The 15,339-nt window shown below is 44.0% G+C and overlaps 2 protein-coding genes across 2 annotated transcripts in view; both read left to right on the forward strand.

The window, feature by feature from the left end:
- The window catches only part of LOC119459559 (uncharacterized), a 41,422-nt gene extending 27,704 nt beyond the window's left edge, over nt 1-13,718 (forward strand). The window contains exon 4 of the mRNA XM_049670820.1: nt 13,487-13,718. Coding sequence (XP_049526777.1) covers nt 13,487-13,600 — 114 coding nt within the window. The 3' untranslated portion in view covers nt 13,601-13,718. The remainder of the gene's footprint in view (nt 1-13,486) is intronic.
- LOC125946795 (uncharacterized) overlaps nt 1-15,339 on the forward strand; it is a 61,319-nt gene that overhangs the window by 19,852 nt on the left and 26,128 nt on the right. The gene's annotated exons all lie outside the window — the stretch shown is intronic.

A 15,339-nucleotide genomic window follows, 5' to 3' on the forward strand; every position in this document is an offset into this window, starting at 1 on the left:
TCATTAGGTTTTTCGGGCTAGAATATTTTTTTGCCCATGGACACAAACATTCGTAGTATGCATTCCCCGCGTACAATGCGAAAAGTTGCGGAACACCGCAGATCTCTCTGTACACCTGGTATTTTCGCATAACCTTCGTACATCAATGACAATAATCAACGTCTCCTCTCAGCCACCGCGGTGGCTCAGCGTCTATGGTGTGGCGCTGCTAAGCACGAGGTCGAGGAATCAAATTCTGACCGCAGCAGCCGCACTTCGATGGGGTGAAATGCAAGAACGCCCGTTTCCAGTGCATTGGGGGCACGTTAAAGATCTCCTAGCTGTAAAAATTAATGCGGAGTCCTCCACTACGGCGTGCCTCATAATCGAATAGTGGTTTTGGCGCATAAAATCACAGAATTAAATTCAATGTCTCTTGTCGAAGTGTGTCATCAAACTCGCGAAATTATCAAATGCTAAATCTGCCAAAGACGTGGCAAAATATTTAGCTTATGGGGTATTTTTATTGCTTGTATTTCATATTTGTTTTGGGAATGCTCACATGCCTTAGCGTTGAAACATGCTCTTTTATTTTTTGACACATCAACTTTCTATATTGGTGACGTGGTCCCGTAAGCCTGACAGTAAACGTTGATAACGTGAAGTGACAACACTGGGCTATTTTGGTACTGGCGAATAGTTGTTTGTTTCCCAGCTGATCAATAGACCGTATAATGTAGGCTTCACGCGAGTGCGCAAATGAAATATGTGGACTACATTTGTGCCGTGTACAGGAATTGATAAATCTCGTCATCGTCGGTAGCGAGTGTGGAGCTATCGCGCTCATTAATGGGGAGCGTCTTTTACACGTTTGCGTCAGTGCACCAATTTTCATGCACTAACAAAAGGCAGGACTAATAGTATTCCGTGGCAAACTTTGGTTATTGCAGAAGCTGCGGCCATATAGTGCCATGGGGAAAGTGAAAGTAGCGAAAAATATGTTTGCAAGTATCTGGCTTTGAAATGTATAATAGCTATGACAGATGGGTACATTTAGGCTGTTGAAGTCTTTTCAGAATATATTTCATTCGCAAATTGGCATATAGTTGAAGAACTACAATCAGGGCCACGTTAAATGAAAAAAAAAGGATAGAACACGCGGATAAGATGCGGCAATATAAATGCAAGAAAGACATTTTAAAAAGATTCCTTGTACCTAAACTAATAAATGAAAGGAATTATTTACTTGACAGAGACGTTAGTTAATACAATACTTTCAATGCCTGCTTCGGTGCTCCTACTCTGACTCATAGAAAAAAAATGATGTGGCGAAAAAAAAATGATGTGCCCAGTACATGCTAGCATCCAACCCGGGCCCCCTGCGTGTGAGTCAGCTACTCTACAACTGAGTGGGGGCAGCGCTTGCTATCTAGCACTGGAAACATGTCCTATACACGCGTCTTACCGCACAAAGAGACATGCGATGTTAGATGCGCGCATTGTAGCGTCGATATGTGGACAATTTGCATTGTAAGGCATTTAGCAGTTTCATAGGCTGCGTTATAAGGTAGATAGGGAAAGTTTGAGGAAGAAAAATAGGAATAAGGAGATGTATTCAAAAATGCTAGAATGAAAAAAGCCGGCAGATCCCACGCCTTGTGGGAATCGATGTTATGCGAAGCAGAGGGCGGATAGCCTACCAATTTAACGAAACGACCATAAGAGCACAAAGACGTAGGCGGCACTTTCATGACCTACATGACACGCATTTCATGACATTCATGTCATGAGTCCTCAGGAGTCCCTTTAGCTACACCTAGGAGACCTTAAGGCGAAAGCCTTAGTCATGCTCATGACTCATGACTATGACTTAGACCATCAAGCTTTAGCGTTTCCTTCACTTAGTACCCACGTCCGAACCCATTTCAGTGGTTTTTGAGTGCTAATATTTTTCGCTGAGTCATTGTGATGTATGCTGAGTCATGCTCATGACTACGATTTCTAGCAGCATCCTTGTGTGTTTTCTTGACTTAGTGCCCACGTCCGAAAGGGTTCCAGTGGTTTTTGTGTGTTTATCTTTTTTCGCTGAGTCATTGCAATTGTCATGCGCATGACTGACTTCGACAAGCAACCTTTAGTGTTTCCTTCACTTAGTACCCACGTCCGAACCCATATGAGTGATTTTTGAATCTTAAACTTTTTCGCTGGGTCATTATCATGACCTGCATGACACGCATGTCGTGATATTGTCATGACATATCATTTAGGTTCGTCATATGCTCTTGTCATGGTATGTCAATTTTGGTACATACCAAGCTAACCAAACGACCATAAGACCACAAAGTCGTAGGCGGCTAGATATATAGGATATATACGGTCAAAGTAGCAATTGTTCGCCAAGAAATACTTCGCTTTTAAAACAGGTACATTGAGGCACGCACTTGGAACACCTTTAGTCAGCGTCAACTGCGGAGCAGCGGTGGCGTCCATGAAAAACGCGATCGAACGGTCGCGTTTTTCATGTTCTCCGCTTCAAAGGAATTATCGGCCCCTGGCCGAGGTGCTGCTCAGGCTTCAGCCAGCAGCAATGACTACCGTATTGTGCTACCTCGTCTTCCTACCGGTAAGCTGGTTGTGGACTCCATTTTTCTGCACGCTGACTTAGCTGGTCGACCGTATAGAGCCAAAGACTTCAGAGACGCCCTTCGGAATGTTATTGACCTAAAGGAAATAAGTTCCATTGGCCAATTTCAGATGTCGCACATGTGGATGGTGACGTGCAAGTCACCGATGACAAAATCAAATCTAGTCAGGTGCAAGGAATTTATCAGTGAAAGGAAGACGCTGCATCGTCATGGACCCTGAGCCCACGGAAGTAAAAATGAAGCTTTTATGGCTACCTGAGCGTTTGGAAGACGCCTACATTCGAGATTCACTCCAGGCTTACGGGAAAGTGAAATCTATATCAGCAGAAAGCTGGAGAGTATCGGAGATGGAAGAAATGCGTGCTCTAAATCGTGATGTGGTGTTGTCTCTTGCTGACGGAGTAGGTGTGGGTGGCGTTCCACATCTCCTACCTGTCTGTGGAGCGCAGAGCCTTGTTCTGATTCCAGGCAGACCCCCGCTTTGTCTCCGCTGTAACAAGGTTGGCCACATTCTTCGCAACTGCAGAACTCCACGTTGTGAAGACTGCCGGCACTTTGGCCACACAACTGAAGAATGTGTGGTAACATACGCCGACAAGTTACGACATAGGACACGACCTCCTGAAGAATGCGTGCAAGAGCACATAATGGACGCCACGGAGGTTCTCGACGCTACCGGAGATGTTCCATCTGCCACGGAGACCAGTTGTGCCAGGAAGTCTCGTCTAGATGTTAAGGACAATGTCATCGCAGAACCGCCCAAGGACAAGGAAGGTAGCAAAGCGACAGATGATCAGTGCAAGCAACAGTGCAATGAGGCGCCCGTAATCACACAGCCAGTTCCTGCCCAGCAAGCTAAAGAGGCAGCCGATAAGAAATCATCTGCTACACTCAAGCTTCTCGACACGTACCCTGTGCTGGTAGAGGACAGACGAAGTAACACGGATACATCAATTCCGAAGCGCCGCGCGACAAACACATCAGAAACAAGCACGGACAGCGACACGACCAGTACTACAAGAAAATCACGTCGCCGCAAGACATCGAAACACTCAGGAAAGTGCCGACGATCACGGTCCAGGATGCCTGGTGGGGGTTCGGAGGGAGCCTCACCGTTGCCCTCAAGGACTGACAACATAGATTATTAGGTCCGTATAGTGGTTAGTCACCATGCCGCTGACACAGCAACTTCTCTTCGCAACTTTGAATGTACGGGGCATTAGGTCTGCAGAAACAGGTACAGCTTCACCGGCTTTTATCTAGGCATCGCCTCGACTTCGTTGCCGTGCAGGAGACGAAGATTGAGAGTGATGACGAAACAGAAAGGGCCTTGCCACCTTTTCTGTCTGAGTATAATGTCTGCGTTTCACACGCCCTTGGTTTATCCGCGGGCTGCTTCCTGTTTCTGAAAAAGAGCCTACGTTGTTCAGAATTTAGTTAACATGTGGACGCTGAAGGCCGATACATATACTGCGATTTGGTGTTGCAGGGTGCGCCATGGCGAATAGTTAACCTCTACGCATTTAATGACGCTGCCAAACGAATTCTTTGATTTGATACTGTGTGTAATCTACTGGACTGTGAACGCTGCATTGTGTTAATGGGATATTTCAATTGGGTATGTGATCCGAGTGATCGAAGCGGGATTAACATTCAGCGAGACAGGAGTGGTGAAGTTTTGTCTAACCTGATAGAGAATGCAGGGCTCATAGATATAGGAGCGTCGGGACAGTGTTCTTGCTCTTATACACGAATTCAAGGTGACTCTTACGCCCGCCTTGATCGAATTTATGACTCTTCATCACTCCTCTCCCGAGGACTGTCTTGTAGTACAATCCCAGTTTCGTTCTCTGATCATTGTATGGTTATTGCAACGATTGGTGAGAAATCTGTAACCAATTTTCGACCACAGTGGGCACTCTGGAAACTTAACTCTGAGCTCCTAAATGATCAGGAATTTATCAATCGTGTGCGTATGGCCTTAACAACTTGTTTTTCTGCAGACGTGCCATTATTTGCTGCTTAGGAACTCTTTAAGCAAGACGTTCGCACAGTGGCTATAGAAATTGGGTCGGTGAAATCATTTTATAGAAAGAATGAAGACAAAATGCTTCTCAAGAGCCTAAGTAGCATTTACGAGATGGAATGCGAAATGTCAGGCACTTACATAGAAGATATGGAAAATATGAAATCTGAGTTACAAAAGTATGACGCACTGCGTTACCGAGGTGCGCGAGTTCGATCTCGAAACAGCCGTGCTTTGCACTCTGAACAGCCAACACGTCAAGCTTTACTTTATGAGCGACGTCACGGTATTTCAAAAGTAATTTCGGAAATGTACTTCCAAAGGTAGTCTTGTAACAAATACGAATGACATAATTTCACAATTTGAAAGTTACTACAATGCTTTGTTTAGTGCACCTCCCGAAGATCATGATGAAAAAGTCTTAAAGAGTTTTGTGTCTCTAGTAAAACCTTTACAGAATGAGGAGTGTGCATTCATCAGTGGTACTGTTACCATTCAAGAAATTGAGCTAGCTATTGATCAGCTGCCTTTATTGAAAACCCCCGGCCCTGATGGACTTTCAAGCGAATTTTACAAAGTGTTCAAAGTGATTATCAGTTCCATATTATTGGATATATTTATTACAAATTTAGAGGTGGACGCCCTTCCACAATGCTTTTGCAAAAACCACACAGTTTTAATCCCAAAAAGCTCAGATAAGGTAAAACTGCGTTCTGTTGAAAGCTACAGACCAATCACGTTGTCAAACGTTGATTATAAAATCTTTGCAAAAGTTTTATCTAATAGATTACAATTTGCGAGGTCGATTCTCATTGGTTTCCATCAGACGTGCGCAATTAGAGGTCGATCAATTCAGACCAACATACATATCGCCCGTACACTTCTTGGGTACTGTTACCGTTCCACTGAGCAGCTTGCAATGCTCCAAGTAGACCTTGCTAAAGCTTTTGATCGAGTCAGTCATTCCTATTTATTTTCTCTTTTGGAACATGCCAACGTTGGCTTCATTGTGCTTAATGGCGTTAGGCTTTGCTACACCCATTGTTCTACTCGTTTAGTTATTAATGGCCATCTCTCCAAACCCGTTGCTATCTGCGCTTCGGTAAAACTAGGATGCCCGATGTCCCCACTACTCTTCGCCCTTTATCTGGAACCACTATGCTTAAGCGTAATTCAGTCAAGTTCCATCCATGGCTTCAACATACTGGGTAATGAGGTTAAGGTGTTAGCTTACGCAGATGATCTAGCGTTTTTATGCACAGATAAGCCCATTGTTGAAAAGGTTGTAGCTACAATAGAGAAATTTGGCAGCGTATCAGGAGCACAAATGAACTCCTCGAAAAGCTTAGGCTTATGGTTGGGCTCCTGGTGTTATAAGCCAGAACAGTTTGCAGGCATTAAGTGGACTGATGTTCCGCCAACGCACCTTGGCGTGCCGAAGACGCATATAAATTAAGCACGCACTATTGGAAAGAACGGGTTTCAGCCTTGCAAAGTTACGCTAACACATTCTTTCCATACCGACTTTCTATTTTCGGAAGGGCTGAAGCCTGCAATACATTTGGCAACTAAAATTTACTACATATTCAATTCAATTCAGCTTTATTCAACATCTCTAAGATGTTTGGAGCACGGACAAAAAGCCTGAAAAGGCTCGACTGGGTCCGTCAAGTTGAATTGCAAGTTATTCATTGTGCCAGGCTCTACATCCAACGCTTTCACCGAATTTTTGTAACTTTCTTATGGTCTTCCACTACTCACACACTTGAAATTAACACACTTGAAGAACTAAGGGAGGACGCAAGATGTGCCCAGGTGCTGAGGCTAGCCGCTACGTCTTCAGGCCGAAGAATACTCGCCCAGGTCGGTCGGAAGCCACAAGCTCCTCTTCTCCCGACACCTTCGGCGCCGTGGCTGCCCGTGATGTCCGCCATTGTTCACCCCCTTCCAAGCAACGTGGGAGTAAATGAAATAAGTCGGAGGCGTTACCATCACCGCAGAGCCATCCTCAACGATAGTACAGCTCAATGCATTTATACAGATGCTGCTGTTTCACATAATCACGTCAGTACTGCCTGGACGAACAGCGACGGCAGCAACACAGCAACAACTACTCATAGCACACAATTAAGTACGACCGGTGCAGAACTACAAGCGATTCTAGAGGTTGCTCAGGCAGCCAGATATGGCCGCCTCAAGCATCACCACCCTCTACACATTTACACGGATTCGCAAGACGCCATGCGTGAACTTAACAAGATTGACGCACACCCACTGGCAACCGCCATCCACGAAGAAGCAACACTTCTGCGGCACAAGGGAACTGAGCTGCACATTTATTGGACACCGAGTCATATGGGCGCAGGAGGGAATGAGCGAGCGGACGCGCTCGCGCGGGGAGCATATTTACCCACCCCCTATTCTCCTTGCCCCGTTTCCGTCACAGCTCGATCGGCAGAAGATGTCGACGCTGTCGATGCTCACCTGCAGCTCCGACAGCATAGAAAGCTTGCTCTACAAGCGCTTCTGCCCGAAGGCCATGACCCCCTCCCTCCTGGGCTTCCACGCCGGGAACGCGTGGCACTCCGCCGTCTACGCACCGGCACGGCAGTCACGCCTGCGTTCAAAGCCCAATACATCGACAAGTCGCTTGACCCCACCTGCGGAACTTGCACCACGGGTGCGCCAGCCACAGCCCACCACTTGCTATGGACATGTCCTGGCCTGTCATCACTGCGAAGAATCTGCCTTGCTGGGCTGCAGAGCTCAGTCGCCACTCTCAATGACTGGATCCTTCCTAGAGGGACCCCTCAACACCGCAAAGCTATATATGACAGCTTGCTCACCTACCTTAAAAGAAGCGAAACCATTAACTTAATCTAGGCACCTCACCGGAAAAACCACTGGGGTTGCCTTTTCATACAAGTACAATTTTCTATTTTTTTATGACTGAATAAACGTATTTCTCTCTCTCTCTCTCTCTTATGGTCTTCCACTTTCGAGCCCAGGAGGCGAGACAATGTTTTTAGACCAGTTAGTGAGGGTGGACTCGGCTTAGTGCATCTTTACGTGCGGCAAATAGTGTCTCGTTTCTTCTTTTTTCGCGATACTTCGCATCCTATAATTTGGTCATTCATGCAAGTCACACTTGTTGATGCTTTACCTGATTTAGTTGTTTCTTCAAATTTTTCGTCGCCTTTATGCTTGTTGGGGTTCATGCAGGAGGTTTATTTGGCGGTTCGTTTCCTGACAGTTCGGTTTTCCACTGAATACTTGTACTCCGTGTCGCGTAAAAAGTTATACAAAGATTTACTGTCCATGCTATTTCCGCCTTCATTTTACCGATCCCTATACATTGAATGGCCAGGCCACGATGTACTAAAGCGAGTTCGTAAAATGTATATATCCCCATGCTGCAAAACATTCTTTCACAAACTTCATAGTGAAACTTTACCGGTAATAACTTGGCTACAGAAAAAGGGTATATTTGTGACTTCTGTTAATTGTCGTCTTTGTAATGTGCCAGAGACAATTGAACACTGTTTTATTGCCTGCAAAGATGCCATACTATTTTGGGACATCCTCCAACGGATACTAAAGAAAGACTTTGAAATAAACCCCCATACAGTGCGATATCTCCTGCCGACCTCTGATGACAGTGTACCTTTCGACGTGTTCTTTCTCATGGAAATGCAGTCTGTAGAAGACGCCAATGATGGACCGCAACGCCGAATCGGTTGTACCTATAAGAGCAAATTTCATCCAGATGGCTGTGCACCTAAAGCATGTTTATGATGAACTCGATGTTCAACCGGACGGGTACGCCATTTTCGTGAGGTGTTCAGCCTTACCACCCTTTTAAAGCGGAACAGTGCCTCTTCTGTTTTCCTGTGTTTGACTCATTGTACCCACCATTCTGTGACTATGCACAATTAGTGAATGTTTTATTGGATGACATGTTAATGTATTAAATACCATGAAAGAAAAAAAAAGCAGCGGTGGCTTCAGGGAAGCGTGCTCGTCTCGCACCGCGGAGGCATGGATTCGATTCCCACCGTGACCGCAATTTACCAAATTTTCTTTTACAGTCAATGCTTTACTTTGTTTACAGGAGCCTCACTGAGAAATTTGATGGCCACCCTAGCATTTTTAGATGACGTCGGCTAAGTTTCGCCAAGGTGACTGCAAGTTCACTGCAAGGCTGCAAGGTAACCGCCAAGGACACCAGCAGCATTGACACCTAAGGCTTTCGACTTAAAAGCCGACAAGTTACTAAGAATTCGTAACCACTAAGCAGCCGTTCTGCTGCCAGCTTAAGGCCTTGTGGTCAATGCACTCGTCTTATATGATTCTTCTTGAATAAATATTTCGATTGATATGGGCGGGGCCAAAGCTATGAGGTTCATGCTCCACTCGTCAATATTACAAATTCGTCTCTTGTCAGCTGCTCGAAACAGGGCTCAAGATGACGACATATAGGCACAGAAGCCGAGCGTTGGCTACTTGATGCCTCAATTATACATCATTGTTATATAGCAATGCGGTGTATCTGAAAACATAATAAAAGAAATTTTTAGGTTCGTTTATGAAAGTATTCGTCAGGAGCAGGACTTAATTTTAATCGTGTTTGTTCAGAATAAATACATGCCAGGAACCCCATGGATAAGGAGGGCACATTGCTATTGCGTCGATGTTGTCACAGCTAAAGAAAGTTAAGCAATCATAAGCTAGTTTAAAACATGTGTGTAAAAATAAAAGCATTCGATCCGTCCAATTATTTCTCGGAAAAAAGCACTACGGATGAGACAGAATAAACATCTGGATTTAGCAGTGATAACAAATTACCCAAGTTCTCTCGCTGGTTGCTTGTCCGTGCAATCATCGTGCGTCTAAGGAGCTGCAGCGGCACGGTCAATAAGCTTTTGCTCGAGCAACCTTGCCCGAGATTGCTCGAATTAACGAAAGCCGACCGGGTATCATGGAAAACACAGTTAAGATTACCCTAAGGGTGCCACTGCACATTTGCCGCAACACGAACTTATCGGTGCTGGCAAGGCGTTACCGTTATGCTCTATATAGTTTTACGATAGGCGACAAGCTTCAGAATCTTTCTGCTGCAGACGCTGCGGGCGTTTGCCTTTCGAGGGAGGCCAGCAGACTTGAAAACTCGCAGCGTTATAGTTGGTTGGACGGTGTGGCAATGAAGTAAGTCAATTTGATGATTTATAAGTGGGCGTTTTGAAAAAAATTCATTTAACGCTTCCATTAAAATAGAATTGATCTCACTCTAAAGAACAAAAAACATCCTTTTGTAAAACAAGCGCCAGAGGTATTAGCCTATTTAGGTAGGCTATTGAAGTGCTGGAAACATACTTTTATCAGCGATAATCTTTCCAGCAATAAGTTAATGATGATAATACGTTTACTTACGACAAAGCGCTCGTGTAAACACGGGAGCCCTTGCCACTGCGAAAAATATAAGCTGTCTCTTCTGCATGATCAACTATCTCCTTATTCTGCATAAAAAAGCCCAGCTGTACTAGTCACATTTGAAATGTTTGAAAAGAAATAGTGCCACTTTTTACGCTTTGCTGCATTAGTTACAGGGAAGGCTGGCATCTTCTAGCTAAAGACTCCGGTATTGACGAAGTTTGACTGTTCTATAAATAAAAGAAAGTTTGGGCACCATTGACTGTGTTCTGCATCGACAATGTGAGTTAATCCTATGATCAGTTATTAGGTTCCGAATCGCGCGAAACTAGATTTTCTATTGTGTTACCAAATATGTGATTGTTGGATAACTGTACCTTTACGATTGCACTTTCTCCACTTTGATAGTGTATTAGCGGGATGAACATACACGCCATATATGAAACAAGGGTAGCGGTTCGAAAGGTCACTGATGTAGCATGGCAAATCATGCGAATGTCTACCTTACAGGAACTACGTGAAGATGGGGCCAGCGACAATTCTTGCTGTAGTCACCTATTTCACAGGATCATGTGCTGCAACGCTCCATGGGGCAGGTGAGGAGATGTTTACAATTCTTTGCGCATAAGCTGACCATTGGTCACAATAGATGGAGCGACCACTGACAGCTGTTGTGGTTCAAATGGCGGTGGACATATGTGCAAGGGAGATAAGCCCACCGAACGCAAAGGCGAATTCTAATAGCACGGAAGAATCAGAATTTGCCTGCTTTAGTCCCTGCTGATAGATATCCGTCAGATTTACAAGTGCCATGGAAAGTTTATAATCTTGGTCAGGCAAGAAGTGACACCTGAAGACACGTATGAAGTTAGTGGTTTGCACTTGCTCTTTAAGCATTGACCCGGATGAATGACGCTGAGAACAGCGAGTGCTAACATATTACACAAGTAATGCGCAACACTTGAGAATAGCTCACGCGTATTTATACAAATTTTGCGAATCATGTGATTTGTACTTGCGAAAAAAAAATATTTTGTCTGTAGGGTGTCGGCTGTTCCCCTTGTACCTCCTCTCGTTTCTGAACCGGCTAAGAAATGACAGCTCATCAAATTTCACAAACTTACGTGGGTTTCTGCAACCGTGAAAGTGCATCAGAACACTGCAGTGATAATGTAGAGTTTCAGTTTTTACAGAAAAATACTTTGTGTTCGGGAGCTTTCACAAAGCATCAATCGTAGAATTTGTTCCTGAAGAAAATTGCCATAAAGGTCTTAACATCGTATTGTAAAAACCCATAAAAGTATAAATGCGTGCACATTTTGAACTAACCGAGAATGTTTGATTCCACTGCTTGCGAACGAAGGTAGTTAGTCTGAGTCATAGGTTTGGTGGAAAGCATTTCGACAAAGGAAATTGTCCTTGCTGGAGGAAGCGCTGCTTTCCATCCCAGGCATTATCCCCCTACCTGCCAAGGGTGAGGAGGATGAGCAGCTCCAAAAATAAATTTCGACAGAATTCAACCACGATGCTATCGAAATAAGCGAATGGCCTAAACGGTTCACGTAGAGGCGCGTACTGTAGCTGGGTTCTTCTCCGGCGCTTTATCTCGACATGTTGCAGCATAGAGGGGCTCACTTGCAAAGTACGCGCGAGTGTTCAGAGATTAAACCATGGTGATCGCTGGGGTGTGCGAACACTCTCATTTACTTCCTCCGTCCTCACGGGCATCCAGGCCACGTCACGCTGAAGCCTTGGGGTACTGAGCTTGAGGAATCCGCACGACAGGGATGGAATTACGCTCAGTAACCGTTTTTTTTAACGAAGAGTTCCGTGAACTAGGTTAGTCGCACATTTTTAGTTTTCGCTACCTTCGAAATTGGGTCACAATTTGACGCTGAACAATATTTTTAGATAGGCTATCATTTTAGACTGCACTGTTTTCGAGATCGGCCCTTATTTTTGGTTGCTATATAGCCTAAAAGAAAACTGGTGTGACAATGCCAAGACTGGTATTCGCTTTATTAGGCTCAGGGTTGAGTAAAGGAAATAGAAATGCTCCTTTGAAACGATAAGTTGTTAAGCGAGAGAGAGAAAGGAATCGCATCTTTGCGAAAAGTAGACAAGAGTGTGGTCCTTCGCGTCCTAACATGAATGCTTTGTATAGTTCTTATGGTGTCTAAAAGATTTTACCGGTGTGATAACGCCGAACGATTTTGCTTCTTTGATAAGGTGAATACATTTGTTTCTTTCAAACTACTGCATTTGGTTGTTATACGGTGTGATATTTTGTTTTTGTTTTTCGAAATTTTTAAGTGTCTCCAATTTGCAGATAACATAATTCTAGTCCTTGAGCTGGGATATGGAAAGAGGCGGTCATTACTTTCAGGAGAAATTGAAACACATATTCAACTAATTATAAAAGTAACTAATTAAGCTCATAATTATTTACTATACGGCACATATTGCAGTTAAATAATTGTACCCTGTGTGTTTGCAAGATATATCCAGTTTAATTGAATCTCCAGGATGACACCAGTTTCGAGATATGCGCTACCAAGTTCTCCGTAAAAATGCACTGTTGTTCCACTCACTTTATTAACAAAACACTCTTTTATGCATTTAAGCACAAAAGTAACTGAAACGCCCGAGTCTTTCGTCCCAGACATTGGGTAAGAATATTTCGAAACCAGTGTTTTCCTGGCGATACCTTTTGGAAGCTCACCAGCTACAATTTATAAATCGCAATATGTGCCGTAAAGCAAATAATTGCGACGTTAATTCGAAAATTTTTGTTGATTGGTCGAAGATGTGTTTCGATTTCTCGGGCTAGTAATATCAGTATCCACCAACAATGCAGCTGGAAGACAAGAATTATCCTTTCTGTTAAGGCGGTTTTTAAGAATTCCTGGGAAAATAAACATGATCAACCTGTAAATAAATGACGATCTTGTTTATTTTTCCATGTCAAATCACAGATACATGTGATTTCTCTGGTCTCCGTCTGGACAACGAAGTTGCCCGAGTGCTGGCCAGGCTCCCTGAAAATCACCTGCCTGGTCCACTGGAGCTTCAGCCGTACGGGCCTGGACTTGAAGTGGCTGGATTCTCTTTGAAGGGCCTAAACAAACTCCGTCTGTACGGACCCCTGTTTCCGTACTGCATCAACGGGAGCCGCTTGCTACAAGTAGACTTCGTCAATGATGGTGACATCGTCTTATCGTTGCCCTGGAAGGCTTGCTCAGGGCACGAAGGACGCTTCAGCGTTCGCGCTATGTTCTCCCGATTCACCGCCCAATTCCGCATCGTCGAGTCTTCTGACAAAGGCGTGAAGCTGGAACCAATGGGTCGCATTGTTCCTGTCACAACAGAAGGCCTTCGCGTTATTGTCGATGGTGCCGGTACCGAGGTGCGCTCTGCGTTTCAAGTTCTGAGTGCACTTTTCCCTAGCTTAGTCGATGAAGTGTGGTACTGGCAGTTCGCGCTTGAATTTCACAGAGCCTTGCGTAAAGCGATCGAGTGATTGATGTTCCAAACAAAATTAAAGCCACTACACAACAGTACCACGTGATACACCTGCTGAAGCACGCCCCATAGGTGGATGATTGCGCGCTCTCCTTGTACTACAATAAAGATGACAAAATGTATCGCTTCTCGGCCTTTTGGTTAAGATCAAAGTGTACAAAATGTACAGGGGTTTGTGAAACCTGTCGCTCTCTTTAATGAAGTAGTTTGTGTTCGTATATATTGTGAATGATTCGCTAAAATTCATAAATACTAGAGAGAAGTTGGACATAACCTTAAGCTAGCAGCATGTCATCACAACTAAATAGAGGTTGCAGCCAAACAGAAAAAGAGTCTACGCAAAATGAAGTAGGTACTTTTTATTTTGCAACACTGTGACTATAAAGTCTTGAAAACGTTATAGCCGAGTTTCAAAAATATCCTGAAAGAACTAGAATAATCAGAAAATCTATAGTTAAAGTAAAAATGCGCCATGTTTGCAGTGATGCGCACGAAATTGTTGACGTGTCTGGTTTATAGAGGAGCTAAACTCAAGTCGTCACAACCTCGTGCTCTGTGTGTTTATTGGCATGCTTCCAGTACTTGTAAATTTTCCCCACCGCTCTTTCCAAACTGAAAGACTGCAGCAATTTCATAATTTGGGATAACAAGGGCCATGTTATGGGTCAGCAAGAGAGAAAGTTTGAAGTGTGTGGGTAATGACACTCAGTGTAACACATTACGTATTCATTTGTTTCGAAGCTTTACAAACGAATTTTCCGACCAAGGTACAAAGTTCGCCCAATGTGTTGAAAGAAGCCCACGTGCTACAAAGTTAACATTTTTGGAATACAACAGAAATATTATGACTGATGTGTAAGCAATGCTTCAAGAGCGTCAGTAAAAAAACGTTCGTTTTAAAACATTCCTCAAAACGCGTTCGAAAGCGTTATACAGCTGTTATCCGCCGCGTTTCACAAGGTACTAGACGAACTGTACGTGACCATGATATCATATTTGATAGAAACAGCGCCCATATTAAGAGTGAAATGCGGAGAAAGTGCAACGTTTCTGGCCTAATTACGATGGTTTCAAACATTTGATGAATACTCCTTTTTTACTTATTTTCATGCTGTAAGGGAGGTTTGATATAGGTTTCCACGGTGTCCTCGGTTAACTAAACAAGTCTCCTTGTTTATATTTATGGAAAATAAGGTGCATGTTACGGGTGCAAACTAACTAAAGTGTGTGGTTTACTCAGCGTCTTAGCAGTATATTAGGTATTCATACACTACGGTAATTTGCAGGTGCGTTTCATGAACGGCGCAGAACTTAGCCGGCTATCTCGTCTGCCACCAAGTACAAGTTTGACGAAAATGTCGGATGCACAAAATGGATGAAAATAGACAAAGTAAGCCATATAAGGCTATGTGCTTGGGAATTGAAATATATGCTGATAAATTAAGGCCGTAGTAGTCCATTATTTCAACAAGTGCTTGAAAGCATAACACGGCCGTTATTTCAAACGTTACCCAGCGTCCAAGCCCGTAGCCAGGACGTTTTTTCGGGGGGGGGGGGGGCACTTGCCACAGATCTAGTGGCGCAAATTGGCCTAATTATATTCCTAACATTGCACCTCCACTATCTTGGAACTTTCTTCTTATCTCGGCCCCTGCGGTGGCCATTTAGGTTTTGTGCTTCGCTTACTTTAAGTGTAATTACGTACTGAAGTTCACACCTGTAGTACCATTGCATACA

This window comes from Dermacentor silvarum, chromosome 7 (genome assembly GCF_013339745.2).
Source record: "Dermacentor silvarum isolate Dsil-2018 chromosome 7, BIME_Dsil_1.4, whole genome shotgun sequence".
Lineage (NCBI taxonomy): Eukaryota > Metazoa > Arthropoda > Arachnida > Ixodida > Ixodidae > Dermacentor > Dermacentor silvarum.